Consider the following 22,669-nt stretch of genomic DNA (forward strand, 5'->3'; position numbering starts at 1 on the left):
AGGAAGGTCAGCGATACCGACATACTACTTTGTTTTTAGACTATATTTTTTAGACAAAAGCAAAAAATAAATCCTTGGAGATATAAATGTAAACTGGAAAGTGTCTTCTATCAATGCTCTATAGCAATTTTTATAATACTGTTAAGAATTTTGCAATAATTAACCTTTTTATCGAATAAGCGAAAACGAGCGTCAGACAAAATGGGCCCCAAAACTGACATATGCGTATATGGCCACAGAGCATGCGCATGTGACCGCAGTGTGCAGGTTATGTTACGATGCGCGATATGTCGTGATGGGACACATGACGACATGCCGGTTTAGGCTATAAACGATTTTATTTTTAAAACCGTATTATAAGAAAAATAAGAAACAGGAAAATATAAATAAAATAGTTTTAGAAAACTACAAACATATAAAAGGACTTAATATTATCACTACTATAGCTACTATTACATAAACTACGTAATTTATAAAATAACATCATAAGAATTTTGTTTTTACATTTGTAGAATTCGTTTTTAGCTGATTTTGTATAGAAACAAGCCATATCTATATGAATTATGGGTTTTTTCTTCTTTAATTACCTAAACAGATTATGTTTTCATTAGTATTAATGAAGTGCAAAGATTAGTTTACGAGAAATAAGGGGGTGTCACTTTAGGAGACCTATGTCAGTATCGGTGACTTTTCTCTATATATATATCCCATAAAAAAACCTTTTTTTAAAAAAAGAAAAAGACATACGCCAAGTGCATATAAAAGATACTGAACTTCTTCATCAAAAACAGATATGAGATAAATATAATTGACCAAGTGTATTCTTCATTACGCCAGTCACATAAGACAGACCGAAAGTGACTATAATTGTCAACTGGATTATAGTGAAAGCGGTAAAACTGATCAATTACATTTGCTGTTTAGTAGAACTATCTTTAAAAACCTACGTAATATTATCCTTACTTAATTAATTCTAATGACATGTATCATTTGTATAAAAGATTTGATATGAATAGTCGGCGCCAAGTTAAATTATAATCTTTAAAAACTTACGTGATATTATCCTTATTATTTACTTAAATCAATGACATGTATTATTTGTATAAAAGATTTGATATTAATAGTTGGCGCCAAGTTATTCTACCTTATTACTTACTTAATTTTAATGACATTTATCATTTGTATACAAGATTTGATATCAACAGTCAGCGCCAAGTTAAATTTTACCAAATTAAAAAGTAAAACACAAGTGGTACCTTTAATCTTTAAGGACCCATATAGTACTATTATTTAAATTCCACTAAATTAATAAGTAAAACCTAAGTGGAATTATCTTTATCTTCATACAATGAAACCTAAGTATATGCCTTTATATTCTTATTAAAAGATCTTCCTATTCAAAACCAAGAGATTTAATTCTTCTTTAAAAAAATTAGATCACAATTAATTTAAAAATAAAATGAAAAAGATTTATTTAAATACAAAAATTTTTTATGTAAAAACACTTCGCGCTGCTAGATCTCGATGTAATAAAATACAATAACAAAGATAAGAAACACTTTCACGAGAATTAAAGTATTTAGTGCGTATATATTCGTGTATATGTATGTGCGAATGAATTATATCTCAATCCCAATATAATAACGACATAATAAAATGATATATGGATGTAACATTTTGTATAAACGAGATTAGAAACTACGAGAGTTAAAGTATGCAGTCTGTATATGTATATTCGCGCACAGTATATGCGAGTGAAATACATAAAAAAAGAAAAGTAAGCTGTATTTATTAAATGTAGCATTTAGAATATGTTTACTATAATTTTTAAATTATCATTACTCTTACATATATTTGTATCAATTTTTATAGCTTTTAGATAGTTTTCATTGTTTTTCTTATTCGCTCTAGCAGCGCGAAGTGTTTTTACATAAAAAATTTTTCTATTTAAATAAATCTTTTTCATTTTTTTTTTAAATTAAGTGTGATATAATTTTTTTAAAGAAGAATTAAATCACTTGGTTTCGAATAGGCAGATCTTTTAATAAGAATACAAAGGCATATACTTAGGTTTCATTGTATGAAGATAAAGATAATTCCACTTAGGTTTTACTTTTTAATTTAGTGGAATTTAAATAATAGTACTATATGGGTTCTTAAAGATTAAAGGTACCACTTGTGTTTTACTTTTTAATTTGGTAAAATTTAACTTGGCGCCGACTGTTGATATCAAATCTTGTATACAAATGATAAATGTCATTAAAATTAAGTAAGTAATAAGGTAGAATAACTTGGCGCCGACTATTGATATCAAATCTTTTATACAAATGATACATGTCATTGATTTAAGTAAATAATAAGGATAATATCACGTAGGTTTTTAAAGATTAGAATTTAACTTGGCGCCGACTATTGATATCAAATCTTTTATACAAATGATACATGTCATTAGAATTAATTAAATAAGGATAATATCACGTAGGTTTTTAAAGATGGTTCTACTAAACAGCAAATGTGATTGGTCAGTTTCACAGTCGATTAAGTAATTGACGTTGATGAAACTGGCCCAAATGGTTTTTTGTCCAGCAGCACCCACTCTTAGCGCTTTTTTCTACCTTTTTTTTAAAAAGGTAAGTTTATATGATATATACATACAAAAGATACATGTCATTAGAATTAAATAAGTGTATAAGGATGGTACCTCTTAGATCTTTAGAGATAGAATTTTTGAAGACTAATTAATTAAACGATATATTTTATGGGAAAAATCCATATTATATGACAAGATAGTGAAATAAAAGAAGGGAGGATGCAATGTATCGAAGTTAGTATAAATTTATCTTTTACTAAAATATCTAGAAAATTATTTGTCAATGTCCTTAAAAGGAAATGCGTACTAAAAAAAGACAAATAATACTTTATTTGGCGTAATCTTGATTTTCTCATTACTGTGTTTATTTTGTGAGTTGCCTTTTACTATATTATCATTTATTTGTCTGGTAGTTATCTCAAAATTATGTTCTATGAAATAATATATTATTTATTATTTGTCAGGTAGTTATCTCAAAATTATTCTATGAAATAATGTATTATTTATCAGGATATACTTGTAAAGTTATTGTAAAAAATAGATGATAAATAATAAATTATTTCATAGAATAATATTGAGATAACTATCAAATATAAAGGTGTATTATACAGACAGATTGGATTCAGGCCTTTTCTTTTAATAAATCTGAAAATAAAATACAGTATATAGAATTAGTTCTTTTTTAATTATGTAGAGAAAAGAGAGGACAAATATTGGAAAACTTATCTAATACGATATCGAAGAGATTTTTAATATATTCTTGGTAATATATTAGATTGATTTAAAGATTTTAATGAAAATTGGCTCATTGCCCTTATTTCATTATATTAGTTGTTTAATACTTATTGAGTCTTATCATAAATATTTAATTTACGCGGGCGAAATCAATGCGTTTAAATTTCAAGTAAATTAAGGTGACGTTATTTCAGTTTAGAGTTGCGTTTCAAGACCGAAGATAGTTCGGCGCGCAATTTGGGGGAATTTTCAGATAGAGTTGCGTTTCAAGACCGACGATTGTTCGACGCGCAAGTTGGGGGTGGTGGGAAGAGAATACATATACATATATTACTTTGAATAATATATTGCGAAGAATATTACTACGTCGACCTGCCATCAGAGGTCTATAGATATTCGCTAAGATTCTCGCAAGTGCTTTGATACGCGTATATCTGTATATATAGAATCTCGATTTAACAACTAAAACAGGCGTCTAAGGTAGGCTTCCACTACAATGCCTTACTGATGAGTCCAGTAGTGGAAGTTGGGACGAAACGCCATAATTACGTGATATTCTTCGCAATATATTAGATTGATTTAAAGATTTTAATGAAAATTGGCTCATTGCTCTTATTTCATTATATTAGATCTTTTAATAATTTCACGCGGTAATTCCATGAATCAGAAGCGTGCTTGGTGACTTTAAAATTTGTGAACGTAACAAAGAGATATCAGGTCAGCAATCACGTCAGACGGTTACATTAATTCGGGAAGATTCAAAATTCATTTCTTACTGTTTTGTCAAAAAAATAATAACAGGCCTTTCCTTTCAATCTGAATCTGAAAATAAAATACATCACAAAGAATCAGTTCTTTTATAATCATATAAAGAGTAGAGAAAACAAATTAATAGAAATTCGAAACATATCTGATACGATTGGAATCAATATTGTATCTGATAATTTTAGAATCTCTATTAATTTGTTTTCTCTATTATAAATAATTATAAAAGAACAGGTTCTTTGTACTGAATTATAATTTCAGATTTATTGAAAGGAAAGGCCTCAACCAATCTGTCTGTACATATCTTTTACTAAAATATCCAGAAAATTATTTGTACATTTCCTTAAAAGGTAATGTGTACTAAAAGGAAAAACCAAATATAATAATTCTTTTTTTTGCGTAATCTTGATTTTCTCATCACTGTATTTATTTTGTGAGTTGCCTTTTACTATATTATTATTTATTTGTCTGGTAGTTACCTCAAAATTATTCTATGAAATAATCTGTTATTTATCAGGGTATACTTGTAAAGATATTGTAAAAAATAGGACAAATGTAATAGAGACCTGATAAATAATAAATTATTTCATAGGGTAATATTGAGATAACTATCAAATATAAAGTTATATACTGACAGATTGGAATCAGATCTTTTCTTTCAAAATCTGTAATTAAAATGCAACACATAGAATCAGTTCTTTTTTAACAAATTTTATATAGAGAACAGTACAATATACATTGATCAAAAAGTACCGTAGAGAACAAAAGTTGCAAGTAGGTCCGATTTACAGTCTATTCAACAAGAACGTACGGGCTGTTTCTTGTAGATCGCCAACCGTATTCGAAATCAAGCAATCGTTGTCTAATAGTATTATGGCTCACATCTATACCTTTTTTCAATAAAAGATTTTTCGCTCGTCGTAATGAACACCCAGGATTCTTCTTAAATATCTTGATGATATAGTTTTGTCGTCCTTTTTCGTCGTTGACCGTCGGGTGCCACGTTCCGGCAGGTCGTCGACATTTTTTGTTTCGTTTTGTAACGTTTCACCCTCTTCTTGACGAATCCTTCTGACTTTTTCATGTAGCATCCGGCAACTGCATACGACATTTTCGGTCTTTTCGGATGTATGCAAAGAAATACTGCTTCAAAACGACTTGCATACGCAGCACTCATTGTGATTATTTGCTCTGTTACAGTCAAAACAAGTCACATTACTCATATAACCTCAAAGCATTCTTCCGAACTGTTCAGAGAAAATTGGAAAAACCAAACTTAACATCTATACATCATCTATTAATGAAGTGCGGAACCGTACGCTCTTATTGAACAGACTATAGACCACTTTCCTCTATTGAGTGTTCAATTTATTAGGATCAATAAATATGTTGTAGACATTATTTGCTGTGCTTGTGTCTAAATTTTTACATGTGTTATTTATTATAGATAATTGATTACATAGGCTCACAAAAAAATTGTTATTTTTTGTGCGATGAATGCTACTATGATATTCCCATGTATTTTTTCCCGCTGAAACCGAATCCGTAACCCGTTTGACCTCTACACGTCAGTATTTCTTTTTAATCTAAAAAGAACGGTAAGAGTACTGATTAGGGAACCTTCTCCCAATGACCTTGACCTTGACATATGTTGTCAAGGCGAAATGAAGCGTTTAAAATCACAATTTGATTAAGGGGACGTTATTTCAGATTATTAGAATTGCGTTTCAATACCGACGATAGTTCGGCGCGCAATTTGGGGGGAATTTTCAGATCGAGTTGCGTTTCAAGACCGACGATTGTTCGGCGCGCAAGTTGGGGGGGGTGGGAGGGTAATACATATATTACTTTGAATAAATATATTGCGAAGAATATTACTACGTCGACTTGCCATCAGAGGTCTATAGATATTCGCAAAAATTCTCGCAAGTGCTTGGATACGCGTATATCTGTATATATAGATTCTCGATCTAATAACTTAAACAGGCGTCTAAGGTAGGCTTCCACTACAATACCTTACTGATGAGTCCAATAGTGGAAGCTGGGACGAAACGCCATAATTACGTGATATTCTTCGCAATACATTAGATTATAATTTAAAAAGATTTTAACAATATCAATTTTTAATTTAATGTAATTTAGAAACAAAATGTAGAAAAAAAATTCAAATGCAAATTTAGAGCTCTATCTTTGTACTTTAAAATGTAGGTGGACGAAAACTTCTGTATCACTTTTTTCACAGAGATAATTAACTTTTTACGACAAAAATATCAGCGTCAAAATATTTATTGGCATTACTGTATCTTACTATTAATCGTACTCGTCAGCTTGATAAATACTCTTCTAAAATTTAAAAGCCGCTCGATTCTATTGACATATTTTTATTTTATTTCATTATTCAACTAGTCAATTTGAATCTACTTAATATATGTAATAATAATAGGAGAAAGGGCTACGAGCCACAAATTCGTTATTAACTAATATACTTAGTCCCTCCAAAATTGCGCGCCGAGCAATCATCGGTCTTGAAACGTAACTCTAATAATCTAAAAATGCTGTAAATAATTAAATCTTTTAATTATTTCTTATACATTGCGAAGAATATCACATAATTTTGGCGTTTTGTCCCGGTTTCCACTACTGGACTCATCAGTACGGCATTGTAGTAGAAGCCTACTTTAGACGCCTGGGAGAGTTATTATATCGAAATTCTATATGAAGAGATATACGCATGTCTCAGCACTTACGAGAATTTGCGAATATCGATAGACATCTGATGGCGGGTCGATGTAGTAATATTCTTCCTAATATTTATCTAAAGTAAGACTAACGTCTTTTTCTGGCTTAAATTAAAAGATTTAATTATTTACAGTATTTTTAGATTATTAGAGTTGCGTTTCAAGACCGACTGCAATTGTTCGGCGCGCAATTTTGGGAAGACTACGTATATTAGTTGATAACGAATTTGTGGCATGTAACCCTTTTTCCTATTATTATTAAATTTATTGAGCCTTATTATAAACAGATATGTAACAATATTAAGTTTGATAGAAAAAGTAGTGGCACCAATTAAAAGCTATTTTTGAATAAAATAATCGATATTTTTTAATCAAATATAATTTATGCAAAACTAATTGTACAAAAGCGCACAGAATTATTATTTTGTACAATTACTTTAATGTATTTCAAAAGTAACAAAAAATCCTAACATTTTTATCAAAGTAAATTTATGTAACATTGAGTAATTCAAATGAGACATTTAGAAAGAAAATTTTATCCCACAATCGAATTTTTAACTGTTAATGTTTAACTTGTGCCTTTATTTTATTTTTAGATTATAGATGACGGAAAACCGCAAGGATCATAAATGTTTGGTTTCCTATCCCTTTTGCGTTACGTCTTCGTTGTTCTTTTGATACCACCTTTACAAAAATGCTACGATGTAACATGCCGCATACAGTTATTACACGTGTAGTTGCTTCTATTGTGAAAGCATCTGTTGTTCCGCTGTCGATTGTCGTGACGATCCGAATGCTAAGCAGAAAGAAAGACGGGAAATCGGAAATTAAAAATTAATTTCCGCACTGTTATCACAATTAGTTCGTTGTCTGACCAAATTCCGCAAAATTTAAAAATATCATCGCGATATTGTAATGGAATCATTATCCTCATAAGTTTTTAACGTTCACTCAACAAATCCAGCACAGACTTTCTATTATAGAGATCGCTATTATACGTATAAACGAAAACACGTTTACACGTATAATCGACATATCCGTTTATTAGAAACGTTTTTGAATTATTTAGAAATTCGGAAAAACATTTCTTTAATAAACGGATATGCTAATTAAACGTGTAAACGTTTACCTTCAAGTAAACGTTTTTCTGAAAATGAATATAAACAGATACATAAACGTTTTACGTTTACACGTATCTTTGAAACGGAATAAAATTAGAGCCCTACTTTCTATCGAACCACGCACACACGCACGCACGCACGCACGCACACAATATTAATCTTTTCACAACAAATAGGAAATAGAGACCTTAAAAGTCAAGCTGGATCTTTAGTTCTTAAATAATTCAGTGTGAATTTATGTACTCATATCTAATTCTGCAAACTACGAGTTGAATTTAAGAGATCTTTCAGATCTGATTTTATTACAACCATGTTAAAAAAATTTTCTTTATTTTAATTCATGCGTATTTTAATAAGTAGATCCTAATCATAACAATTAATTTTTTTCAAAGTTTTAACTATTTTCTCAACATATACATTATTATGTATATCAGATTTTAGATGATATTGTATTAATAGAATTAAATAATTTTAATGAATAATGTCTTTAAATACCTACATATGTTACAATATACGCACAATTTGAAAAAATTTATTTAATTTAATAATTTTCATTTTTTTTTAATGTAAACTTTTATTATAATTTTTACTTTATACTGCGATACCTTTTAGATAATTGTTGCATCGTTATAATGCTTTCTAAGTTTTACTACTTTTTCGACTATTCAACAAATTTTAAATAATGATCAACTTTAATTCGGCCTTGATGATAATTGATTATATTTTTGCAAGCATCCTAACGAACAACACAATGTTTAAAACTTTCTTCGTATTATACTAAAAAAGATTATGATTTTTGTAAAACTCGTTCAATATTCTTCTTATTTGTCAAATTTCCGTTAATATTTTAATAATTTGTTAATATTGAGACCCGATCGGTGTCGAAATGTTTGTTTGTTTGTCGTTAATTTAAATATATCTTCTTTGTTTTCTTAATTATAATATTTTTATTTCGTCTCGTTTTGCCCGTTAAATTATTTTAATTTTTCAAGAATACTGCTTTATCACATGTTCGCTTATAAATAACAGAACAATGAACTCTTTCCAGAGAACACCCGCAAGCATCTTTCTTTCAGGCCGCCGGTTGTTTCTCGACAGGTCACGGAGGTAGGACGGACTCGCGACGCGGGCGTGCCTGTAGAGCGGATGTCGAAGAACCTGAAGAGAAGAGGGGTAGATACAGAAGGAACCCAAATGAGCCGCTGCCAGGTGTACATATCGCCTATAGGGATAGGTAGAAAACAAGGTGGGAACCATATGTTGATCTGCTGACGGGAACTCTGGCACGCGCCAAGCGCACTCAAACTCGAGCCTTTACACTGTGAGGATTGGGATCGTAGTGTCCACTTTAGAGTCGTCCTGTTGACCTGATCGAACGCCTGACAATTCGGCTTCAATGTTCCTTTCTCACGGTCCACGTGTAGAAGATGTTCGACACAAGGAACACAGTGAACTGAGACACTATCAGCGAAGATACAGTTTGCGCAAAAATTTAATCGGATCGATTTCGCGTAGGTGATGTGTCGAATAGTACGTACAGTATTCTTCACGCACAAGAAGTCCATCTCTCAATATTATATCGGATATATTTCGTTAGGTGTAATGAAATTGTTTAATTAATGTGTATTAAGTATTAGCGTTGTTAAGTTACGTTTAAATCGCCTAAAAGCCATCGCTTGGCTGCGTTGGCAAACTCAATAGAATGTGAATCAATTTTGACGAATTTTGTGCCTCAATTCTTTCTTCAACGTGACGTCAAAAAGATTTGATGAAGATCATAGCAACGTCATGAAAATTTTGTTTATACAAAAATCTCAGACTTGTGAAAAGAAGATTACAGTCGCTACACTTCATTTTACAAGACACAACTCTGATTAGACATTGTATGTGCTACGTATAGAAATATATTCTCGTTGTGCCAAGTTGACCAAATAATTTTTCGAATTATGGCTCTACTATCAAATCATCACTGCAATTACCAAAACACACAATCTGACATATTAACACCCGCTTATCCGAATTCAGTGAGGAGCTACGATCCCCTGTACCCGTCGCCATATAATTCTCCAAACTATGAATCCACAAGAATCGTTTATCGAGATAATTGCACACACGAGAGCGAGCTTACGCCGCGAAGAGACATCGAGACACTGGATTACCCCAAGGACATGGTATCGGAATACGCAAAAACTCCAGAAAGATACGATCGAGGACCTTATTGTGTTTTAACTCCTGTAACTCCGCAAAGGTAAATGCACGCGCTAAGAATTTTACCGAAAAAATTATTTCGAAGTTCGTCATTCTTGCGAATTTGCAGATACGAGCCGCCACACTCGATGGATCAGACCACGTCGCCGCAATCAACACTGTACGAGGAAAGTTCAATGGACTATCAGTCGCCGTCATATTGCTATGAGATGTCTCCTCAGGAACCAAGATATCAACCCCTGGAGAACAGCAAACCGATCCTCACGATCGTCGAACCTCGCGCCAATTGTTGGGAGCCCATCATATCGACACAGGTAACGCGAATAATCTATGTTATTTTTCTTATAATACAAATTTTCATTAAAAATTAATTCAAATTGCAACTTAATGGAACAGCTACTAGATATATTCTGAGAATGAATAAAATTTAATAATTAAATTCCGATAATATTTATTTATTCTAATTATTATAATAATTGATAATATAATATTAGGGTAAACTAGGGTATTATGGCCATACGGATAAGATAGCCATAGGTTGTAATTTCTTTAATAATCGTTAAGTAGAGCGTTTTTGTGGTCGTTCTGAAAGACTATGGCCATCTTATCCGTATGGCTCATCTTACCCTAGTTTATCCTATGGAAAGCGTGCATCAAGTGCGCGATTTTTCAATCAAGCTGCAATTTTTTTTCAGAGGATGCCGACGACGCCACCAGTAAGTCCGCGGAAGGGCAGACGAAGATCCCGCGATGTGCCACCATCGCCAACAGTGCTAAAGCGTCGACGTCTCGCTGCGAATGCACGTGAGCGACGTCGCATGAACGGCCTAAACGACGCCTTCAACAAGCTACGCGAAGTCGTACCAAGCCTCGGGACCGATCACAAACTCAGCAAGTTCGAGACCCTGCAAATGGCACAGAGCTACATAGCCGCTTTATGCGATCTTCTACAGAGACACGATAGCAAAAGATAAACACGGATTCCGAAAATGCAAGTATCATGTGTACCCTTTCAGTGTTCTGGCACCATTTCTCTAAAAATTTCTCATTCATCTGATTTTCAGTAAATCCTGCGATAGAACAATGACCTCTAATCAAATTTTTCTTTTAAAACATTAAGTTAAATATATTTCGAATTATTTTAACTAATTTCACTCTATTTAAATAATTTTAATTTCAAAATTAATTTCTTCAAGCTCTAATATGTATATCAGATCATTGTTATACTCTACTTTTAAATTTAAAATATTTGAATTATTAAAGCTTAATGTGTTTAAACTGCGATACTTATTATTAATATTAATTGTAAAAGGGACGAATAATTGTTAATTATACTTTACTATATGATTTTGAGATATTTATTATAATAACAAAACGCACAGATAATATTTCAATACATTTCTAAAAATGTAACAAGATATTTATAGTAATTGTAAAAAATTACAAGACTGAACAACTGGTAACGAAGGCATTCTTAATACTCACGATTTAATCTATTGTTAGTTTGGTCCGTATTCCAAAAGATGATCGCCTCCAAAGACGAGTCATTTTTTCGAGATGGAATTCGAAAATTGCCTGAGAGATGGTAAAAAGTAGTAGCCAGCGATGGACAATACTTTAATTAATGTGTTCATTCATTTTGTTTTGAAATAAATACATTTTTGGACGCAAAAAACGGACCGAACTAATTTGTACACCTATATTCGATAGAGTTTAAAGGCTCATCTACATGGAAGTCGTAAACAGTCGTAAGATCTCAAATCGAAAGAAACTGACCAAATTTAGTCGAGTATTCTACTTATATTTGATTGACTATAGTTTTCTACGACTTAAGACTCCACGACCGTCTACGACTTCTACGTAAACGAACTTTAATTATGTCCTTATAAGATTTTTGCCAATAACTATTTCTACTATTATTATATGCGAAGAATGATTTAAATGGCAATAATTTAAGGTGTACAAATAAGTTTTAAAGCATTTTAATGAAATTTAATATTTATTTATTTAGAAACGAAAACATATATAATTATCAAAATAATCCCCGTCATTATCTATGACGTTTAGCCATATTTTGGGCAGCTTGCGAATTTTAGAAGCGAAGAAGGTCTTTCGCGCGATGCGATTATTATCCACCCATTTTCGCACTTCTTCAAATGCTCGAAAGTGTACACCGGACAAGGCGTTATTTTGCATTGACCAGAATAAATGATAATAGTCTGAAGGAGCTATGTCTGGGCTATACGTCGGGTGCGGTAGAATTTCTCAACCAAACGCTAGCAACATTTCCTTTACAGATTTATCAATGTGAGGCCTAGCGTTGTCATGAAGCAATTTCACGGGACGTTTTCCTTTGCCAGTAAATAGACGTGTTCATTCGATTTCTTGATTTAAACGGATCAATTGTTGATTGTAGCAATTTTTTTGTGTTTGACGTTAGTTTTGATTGAGTAATGCTTGAAAATCATTGTCTCTGTAACCTTCTAAAGAGCGTCACTACGTTCTCTATCGCTAACATCAAAATCATACTCTTTAAATCGCCTAAACCAAGACTCACACGTATCTTTTGGATACAACTGTTTTTGTCTCCAAGAACAGAACAAATTAATTCACACAAAGAAAGAACTACAGCCTATAACGATTAAAGCTGGATCAAAGTGCTCATTACAATTTTATGCGTGATTTTTATATACTACATATGTAGTCCCCCCATAATTGCGCGCTGATCACTTTCAGACATAACGCATAAATACTACAGTAGTAATATCACAAATTTTACTTTGATTAATTACACATTAAATATGAAGATGATAAATTAAAATTCTGTGAATAATTAGATCCTTAATTTATTCTTTATATATTGCGAAAAATATCACATAGTTTTTGGCGTTTCGTCTCGTTTCATTCAAATTGATTCACATTCTTTAGCAGCGCTTTTTCCTCGATAAAATTCGTATCAAATGCAGTGTCAAACAAATTGTTTGTCGCTCGCCATTTTAAAACCATTTAATTTTGAGATTAAGTTACCAATTGTGTGAAGTTAATTGTTTTTTTTAATAATACACATTAAGCACCACTACATATCAAAATAGCGCGAAAATATTTGAATTCTAAATTTAAATTATACGTTACACAAAAAATGCTTTAAAACTTATTTATACAGCCAATAAATATAATTTTAATATATGTGTACACACACACAGGGTGTTTGAGAAGTAATGAAAAATTCTGTCGCATAGGGGTAGAATAGACTGAGAAGAAAAGTCCTTTACCAATTTACAATTTTCGCAATAGTTAACGAGATTTTTTACTTGTGCCACAAACGCAATAGCAAATATGCGCATCGACATACTCTACATATACTTTAATATAAGATAAAAAACGAAACACAGCTAAAAATCCAAAGATTAAGCGCGATTATAGCAAAGAAAGCTCACTGTGTATATGTTTGCATTTGTACATACGTGTGGCAATTTTTTAGACATACTTTATGTTTAATTTTATATTTATTTATAAGGCTAATATATTATATCACACATATAATTGACTGTACTTTTAGCAACGTTGAGATTAACTTTTCATTTATTCCCATCAAAGAAAATTAAATTATTATTGTATCATTATTATTATAAAAGTCACCATCATATAGACACACACACACATACACACACACATATATATATATATATATATACATAGAAAAAACGGCTATGATTGTCACAATTAAAAGTCGCCCATCAATATACCAATGGTATTCTTCGGTTATGAAAACTATAGTATTTAGCATATCTTAACGGTTATGACTGTTAAGATATGTCCATCTTGTGGTCAAATGTATTGATGAGCGAAAATTATGATTATTTTCAGTTATGATAACCGTATCATTTTTTCTGTAACGATTTTGAATTACGTGTATATAAATAATAATATAAGATTGATAAAGGACTCTTATTATAAACATAAACGAAAAAAGTTAAAAGGACGTTGTAAGAGTCAAAAGAAATAATTTAAAACAACAATTAAAAAAAGAAAAACGCATATATGTAATACATTAAAAATTAACAATATAAAAATATTTGTTTAAAATTTGAAAATGTACATTAAAAAATAACAATATTCAAAAACCTGCTAAAACATGCTAACGTTTCGACTCGTGAATTGAGTCTTTTTCAAAGCGCAAACATATTCTTAAAGTTAAAATTCTTCGGATTAATTCTGCGAATTCATCTTCATCACATCCAACTATTGTTCTTCTAGCGATTAGTAGATCGTAAGAAAGAAGTCAGCTATAAAAATTATGTAGATATGACACTCTTTAGAATCAAGAAAATTGTAAAAATTGTAACAATATCAAACCTTTGGAGAACTCTAACGAAATACAAAACAGTGAAGTTTCTACTTCCTGGCTTACGGTACCATTCATTCCGTTTCATACAAATAAATTTAAGAGATTCAATGGTAATGATATCAGGGTTTCCTATCACAGTCCCAACAAGATGAGCAAATACATAAAAGTACAGAAAGACATACGACAGAAAAACACGAAGAATAATGTAGTATATAAGATATCATGTGCAGATTGTGATGCGTCTTATGTCGGTCAGACTGGTAGACAGTTAAAAACCAGAATCGCAGAGCACCGGAATCATATTAGACATAACACATCTACACGTTCGGTTATTACTGATCATAGAGTGCAACATGATCATGAATTTCTTTGGGATGAAGTGGAAATTCTTGATGAAGAACCGTGTTATAAAAAGCGTTTAGTATCTGAGATGTTGAATATTAAAAGACAGAATAACAGTCTTAACTTACAATCTGACACGATAGATCTCCACGAAGCATATTCTTCGATTATAAACAAAGTCTGACATTGTCATGTTGTATTCTGTATCAGTTATCTTCGAACATTCATAGTGGTGTTACATATTTACTAACTGCGGAATAATGGATATCGATTTTATAATTTTGACGTTAAAAATTACACATTGACGAATAGATTGCGTAGTGTACTGACTGATTTAGAGATCTTTGAATAATGTTGTCCATCTCCAAAGGTTTGATATTGTTACAATTTTTACAATTTTCTTGATTCTAAAGCGTGTCATATCTACATAATTTTTATAGCTGACTTCTTTCTTACGATCTACTAATCGCTAGAAGAACAATAGTTGGATGTGATGAAGATGGATTCGCAGAATTAATCCGAAGAATTTTAACTTTAAGAATATGTTTGCGCTTTGAAAAAGACTCAATCCACGAGTCGAAACGTTAGCAGGTTTTAGCAGGTTTTTGAATATTGTTATTTTTTAATGTACATTTTCGAATTTTAAACAAATATTTTTATATTGTTAATTTTTAATGTATTACATATATGCGTTTTTCTTTTTTTAATTGTTGTTTTAAATTATTTCTTTTGACTCTTACAACGTCCTTTTAACTTTTTTCGTTTACGTGTATATACATATATACGTAATTAGAAATCATTTTTTTCCCTTAGCGGAAACGAACTTGGATTTAAGATCAATTCATTATATAATAATATTCATTAAATTTTAAAATATGTGAAATCTTATTGTGAATTTGTAATTATGTCGTATCTAGTCAAGATTACAATTATCAACTTTAATCATTTTTGAGTGAAAACACCAAAAATCTAAAGCAAAAGCAACTTTGTAAAGAACAGTTACGGATAAATGGCATTTAGGAACTTATCATATTATTAGCCAAAGACTTTTATAAATAAAAAGTATCATATATACTAAACAAGGAAATATATTCATAAGTCGATAAATTCATTACACAATGCAAATATTTGTAATATTAATTGTACTAAACAAAATATACTCTTATAAACTATTGTAAATAAAGGACAATTTTCGTAAAAAAGAGAAATAAATAAATAAACATGATACATTGTTAATAATTTTTTTACGAAGGACCGAATATTAAGAGAATAGTTCCATAAGCAGTTACCTTGCATTACCTACGTATAGAAATTGATTTCAAAAGAATAGAAAATAAATATACTTTTTGTAAATAATTTGTATCCTATTACTGATCGAAATATAATTAAATACTATTAAAGTTAATATGGGTAGTACGGCTCAATAAATTAAATAATAGGTGTAGGAGGGCTACGCGAGCCAGATATTAGGTAATAAAATTTTTTAATAAATTCATATCATTATATAACAAAAACGAAAACGAAAGTTCAACATAGAACTAAAATATAAAGCATAAAATGTGAATATTGTTAACAAAAATTTTTAATAAATTCAAAACATTATATAAAAGCATTATAACAAAAGCGCAAATGAAAGTTAAACAAAGAACTGAAATATGAAACATAAAATGTGACAATTGTAAACAGACGTTTCGACCTCGCTTGGGTCATTCTCAATGTTTGAAAGTATAAAATTTAAAAAGTATGCGATACATATATAAATTAAAAAACTAAAATTGTTGTAGAAGAGATGGTTGCATCTCGAACAATGTTTTTTGTCGTAAAAAAGTTTTACTAATATTGGGAGTGTTACAAATTAATCATGCAAGTGTTACCAGTTATAGGTGAGTAATCAAAAGGTGTCAAATTTAGTAGTACATCAAGTGGAATGAAGTCAAAATTTTAGATAATTGAAGCTTCTTATAACAAAACTGATATCTGAAATGATCCACATTTAAAAGCAAAAACATGACAAAATGACACTGAAAATTTGCCAGATACCTACTCCTAAATACAATCTCTTTCTTCCTCATAATTTCCCCTTCTCTTTTTCTTCTTTCTCTCCTCGTACAATATTCTATCTCCATTTACAATCCTTTTCTAATATTGTTACACATTGGTTCTCTGAAAATCACCATTAGTTTATATCGTCTCTACATGATAACATCTTTCTGCATCGCCTTTATCTCTGAAAAATTGAGTTTCATATCTGATTTATTAACTGGATTGATTGATTGTTTGAAGTCATTTTCATATAAAATAGGTATTTATATATATGATGAGCAAATGTGATTTTGTTGTGGTATCTGATTAAGTGTTGTGTATTATAACTTTTATTATCTTATATTGTGCTATTATATAGTTCCACATTACATTTTCACAAATTTTGTTCATGGAAATGACTTTAAAATATTTTGGCGCCATGAGACTTGTTATGAGAGGGACTATCCAACAATGAAGAACAATAAAAAATAATTTTATCCATTGATGTACTATAAAATTTGACACCTTTTGATTACTCATCTAGAACTAGTAACACTCGCATGATTAATTTGTAACACTCGCAATATTAGTGATACCTTTTTACGAAAAAAAACATTGTTCGAGATGCAACCATCTCTTTTCTACAACAAATATTTTAGTTTTTTAATTTATATATGTATCATATACTTTTTAAATTTTATACGTTTAAACATTGAGTTATAACATTGAGACCCAAGCGAGGTCGAAATGTCTGTTTACAATTGTCACATTTTATGTTTTATATTTTAGTTCTTTGTTTAACTTTCGTTTTCTGTTATATAATGTTTTGAATTTATTAAAAAATTTTATTACTTAATATCAGGCTCGTAGTCCTTCTACACCTATTACTATTAAAGTTGCTTGTATGACAAAATATCAAATAATAAAAAAAAATGGTTGCAATTGTTCGCCAATTTAATTAATATCCTGTAACAACACACACGTATTGTACATTTAAAATTAAAACAAAAAAGAGGTAGATGATTTCATTGTGTGTTCCGAGCCTTTTTTCAAGCCGTATCAGCTGTGCCAATTAGATACGATTAAACAGAACGAATAACTATACCGCGATACATGATGTTATACCGCATTCTTCCGGTCATCTCGTGCATAAATGTCGATTTTCCGGTTCTGCACGCAGGCGCGTGACCGGCACACGCACTTGTTGCCCACCTTTCCGTTTCTCTATCTCTGTCCTCTCCTTTCGGAACCCCTTCCGGATGCGAATGATTCACATGCGCTTTTCTCCGTTAAACAGTGTCTCCATTATTTTCAGTTTTGTCACCACACAACGTCTTCGGCATAGCGGTCGCTTTCTCTCTCGAGGGATCGTCCAAGTCGCATGAAATGGTATTTGTGCGTCTATTGCAAAATATTTTTTTGATACCGTGAGAATGCCTTACTTCTCATAGACATTGCTCCGTAATTTCGCTCTAATTATTCGCGTTGCGTCCGTTTTTTGTCCAGTTGTTCCTCGGTCGTTTTTTTTTCTTACACTGCTGAAGCGACCGGACGAATGCAAATTAATATAGCGTTATGACAACCAGCATATGACAAACAGCAGCTGTCGCTGAAACCATGCTTTATTCACAGCATACAATATATTGAAGTATATACCAATAATTTACAAACGTTTAGAACAATCATGTTACAGACATATATTTATATATAATTAGCAACTCAATTTATGACAAAATCAATACTGTATTATTGTATCTCTCGATCTAAACTCACAAATTATTTTTTTTAAATTAATATAACTATGTAGAATAGAATTGTAGAATCCTATTCTTAGTACAATTAATTTATAAGAAAAACTTTCAGTTTGTGAATAAAAAATTATATTTTTTATAAGTGAACTAAATAGATTCAAAATAATTACATTATTTTTCCTAATTTGATAATCAAATAATCATCAATTAGAGGGAAAAACACGGTATTATAGCACCTATTTACATCTTATACAATATAACTTGGTTAATAATCAATATTTAAATTTAAAATTTAACAATTACATTTGTTAAAATATTGTTCAATTGATTCTAAACTCAAAGTTACGAAATATTTATTATATTACCTAGGACGCTATATTTATAAAAATATGATGATGCATAATCGATAAGAAACAGAATAGTTATAAATAAATAAGGTAAAGGACTCTTAGTATAAAACATGAAGTAATAGACTAAAAAGACAAATTAAGAGTCATAACATTAAAATTTTTAATCTCGTAGAGTCAAAAAATAAAAGGGGAACAATAAAGTCGAAGACAGCTTTTTATGCAATAATTGTGTGTGGATGAATCCATTACTTAAGGTTTGGAAATTAAAATTTGTTTCTTCTTAATCGTTTATATTAATAGTTAATTGATTTTATAAAAGAAAATGCTTGATTCTTCCTACAGATTTATTTCCGATCTACCAAACATTTTTAATAAATTTCTTACTTTGTAAATGGATTCATTTTTAAATATCAATGATTCGTGTTAACTGCACTACGGTTTTTTGCTGTACTTCTGAAGAAGACTCAATCCACGAGTCAAAATATGTCAAGTTTTGAAGATTTGAAGATTTACGGTTATATTTTATTGTAAACGTCCATTTCTGTTATATATATATTATATAATTTTTATGTCTTCGACTTTATTGTTCCCCTTTTATTTTTTGACTCAACAAGATTAAAAATTTTAATGTTATGACTCTTAATTTGTCTTTTTAGAATAGTTATAATATGGCCTTCCATAAAAATAGATTTAAAAAATTGGTTTTGTTACAAAACAATATTTGGTTACAAAATTAACAGAAAAATAAAACATTGTATAAGTGTATATGTATTTAAATTATGCAAATATGTATGTGTGTATGACTCGTTTTGTATATAGGCTGCTTAGTACTGAAATACTATATACATTGTAATATTAAATATAAATCATGGATTAATAGTAGAGCTACAATTGATTTATGGAATAATTATTTTGAGAGAAAGATATAAAAACCTCAAAAAAAGAGACCATAAGTAATCAACATGCTCAAGGAGACTTATTAGCAAAATGCTATATTATCGTTATTTTAAGGAAGTATGTGTAAATGTACTTAAAATATACTCTTAAAAACGTTTCAAAATATTTGAAAGCAAAAATGTATTATAATAAATGCTGACTATATTATGTATTGACATATTAACGTCATGGTGTAACAGCAAACTACTAAGCAAATAATTCCATAATCATTAGGATACGTGTACATTAATTAAGAATATGTGTCACATTTCAAAACATTGCCAAAGATAAAAAAGAATTAGATTGTTCTATTATTACATCGAAATATATATTTCTGTAAAATTTGAGTACAATTCTTTTATCATTTAAAAGTTATTTAATTTTTTTTTGTTAGTCTTGGTTCTTATGAAAAATCGTGTTTTGTAGTACTTATTAGTAATGAGAAAGTAGCATTAAGAATTAAATCATATTTTAAACATATACTGATCAAACCGAGGAGGTAACCACTATTTGAAATATTGTCTCACAGATTGCATGATTTCATTTAATTTTATATAATTTTATTTAATGACAAATTATTTTCCTCACTATATATGAGGTCATTTGGTGAAATAAACGATTTTATCTAATATTACACAATTAGTTCTTGTACTTGCATATGTAATTATCGGATTATATATCGGAATTTCATATAAATTTTATAATGATTTCAGGGACTCCGTCTCACGATTACATTTGTAAGTGATTATATCTCCTCGAATCAAACAATAATAAATATTTGTGCAAAGTTTATTTAGATTCACTTGCTCATTTCCACCAATGCAGATTAATTTTAATCTTGGTTTAATTTACTTTTTGTTTTTTTCTAGAAATTAGATAATTAGGTAATTTTCTAAAAATTAGATAAAGATAAACAGTAAATTAAATCGAGATTGAAGTTAATCTTTATTGGTAAAAACAAGCATTATTCGTTTAAAAGTTATTGATCTAAAACTGCAGAAAAATATAGCCATTTTGCTGCATAAAACCATTATAAACAAAATTAATTATTGTTTTGTTTTTCAAGTTTGTTTTAGAAGATATTCACGGCCTAATATCATCAAAATTTTTTGAATGATATTGATTTATATTAGCTTATTATTTTGACTGATTGTTTGACTGTTATTTTAACTGATATTGTACAGCAAAAACATCCTTAATAGCGAAGTTATTAAAAAAAGTCATTCTCTACACTAGCCATAATACCTACTACTTTCTTCTCCATTATAATGATATTCTTCGTGGATACGAACTCTATAAAAATATCAATACTTTTCTTTTTCTTTAAAATATCTGCGTACTATATATCAAATGTGAGGAAAGAAAAATGTCAATCGTGCCGAAAGCTTGTTGGACAGTGTTAAAAGTGGGCAACATTGCTTATGGCGATTTTGAAGGCTCAGCAAATAAAACTCAGCAAAATACGAGAGGAGAACATAATCGCGAAATGACACAAGTAAAATATCAGAATAACGTATGAAAACAATGACGTCCTTAAAAGATGCTATCGTACGAATGTATCTTAATGATTTAATCAAATAGTCAATTAACGCAACGTCGAATTGCCCTCGGCAGATTTGTTACCATGTTAATCGTTTAAACGTATTCTATATACTACTGGATCTCGAAGCTAAAGCATTTGGCTATCCGTTCAGAGGTTCTTGCCCAACGAAAAATTAATGAATAGACAAGGGATCTCTAAGAAAAGACATCGAGGATGAAAAGAAATAACTAAATATTTGAGCAAAAAAACAAACAAACGAAGATATTTTCCTTTTAGGAGATTATAAGTAGTAAAGAATAGAAAATAATCCAATGTTAAAAAATATTCACACATAGAAGGATTAACATTCTGTGTGTCATACAATTCTACTATCAAAATAATATAATTCTGAGATTTATAAAGTTTTAAGTTTCAAATTTTATAAAGGCGATATGTATTGCAGTTATGCGTCAAGGTTCAATATAAAAGATGAAGATTGAGCGAGTTGTCTGAACCTATCCTCGGAAAGAGGCAAAATGACGAACAAATGGACAAAATACGGGCGGAGGTTTCAATCGAATTCTCTCCTTCCGTTAAATTGGCGAGATCAGGAAAAGGAAAAAAGAATCCGTCACATTTCGAGATACGTAGGCGGACAGCGGCACGTGCCCTACAATAGAGCTCGTTAGCGATTTCGTATAATATCCTTTTTCGTTTCTATCTCTAGATGGACGTCCACCTTTCTGTCGTAAATAAGGATCTCTTCCAGCACCAGATGTCCAGTAATTAGCGATCATTAATTACCTGAACGAGCGGACCAGCGTTCGATATTGGCTGTTACAAAAGAAGATCCCTGATATCTTACGATATATCTGCTAGACAGTAAAATACTATAAACGGGATTTTCGTCCTTGGAGCAAATTATATTACATATAATTAAGCATAAAAATGTATATAATTAAGCATAAAAACATCGCAACTATATTTGACTCCTTTTATAAAATCTAACATCGTAAATAGTATTTTATTGCGAGTGACGAATAAAAAGTTTTAAATGTACTTTAATAACAGATAAACATAAAAGTATTTATTTCGCGTTTATTATAAGACAATGTCTAAATATTTAAAAAACTAATTAATTAAATAATAAGAACTAATAAGGTATTTCATACAAACCATAAAAAATATATGTATATATAATACTTTATACATGTATATATTATATATATATATATTCATGT

At 30.2% G+C, this 22,669-nt stretch overlaps 1 protein-coding gene across 1 annotated transcript; it reads left to right on the forward strand.

Annotated features, from left to right (window-relative positions):
- Positions 1-9,895: 9,895 nt before the first annotated feature.
- On the forward strand, positions 9,896-11,131 carry LOC108782334 (pancreas transcription factor 1 subunit alpha). The gene is made up of 3 exons (XM_018550592.1): positions 9,896-10,197; positions 10,267-10,471; positions 10,853-11,131. The coding sequence occupies exons 1-3, from the start codon at positions 9,896-9,898 to the stop codon at positions 11,129-11,131; spliced, it is 786 nt and encodes a 261-aa protein (XP_018406094.1).
- Positions 11,132-22,669: the final 11,538 nt, after the last annotated feature.

This window comes from Cyphomyrmex costatus, unplaced genomic scaffold, assembly GCF_001594065.2.
Source record: "Cyphomyrmex costatus isolate MS0001 unplaced genomic scaffold, Ccosl1.0 scaffold1233, whole genome shotgun sequence".
Lineage (NCBI taxonomy): Eukaryota > Metazoa > Arthropoda > Insecta > Hymenoptera > Formicidae > Cyphomyrmex > Cyphomyrmex costatus.

What these genes read in the sequence shown, in the direction of transcription:
- LOC108782334 (XM_018550592.1), top strand. Translation starts at nt 9,896, where the DNA reads ATGGCTCTACTATCAAATCATCACTGCAATTACCAAAACACACAATCT. An exon ending in ACTCCTGTAACTCCGCAAAG is followed by an intron (nt 10,198 to 10,266) that starts GTAAATGCACGC and finishes GCGAATTTGCAG; the next exon opens with ATACGAGCCGCCACACTCGA. An exon ending in AGCCCATCATATCGACACAG is followed by an intron (nt 10,472 to 10,852) that starts GTAACGCGAATA and finishes ATTTTTTTTCAG; the next exon opens with AGGATGCCGACGACGCCACC.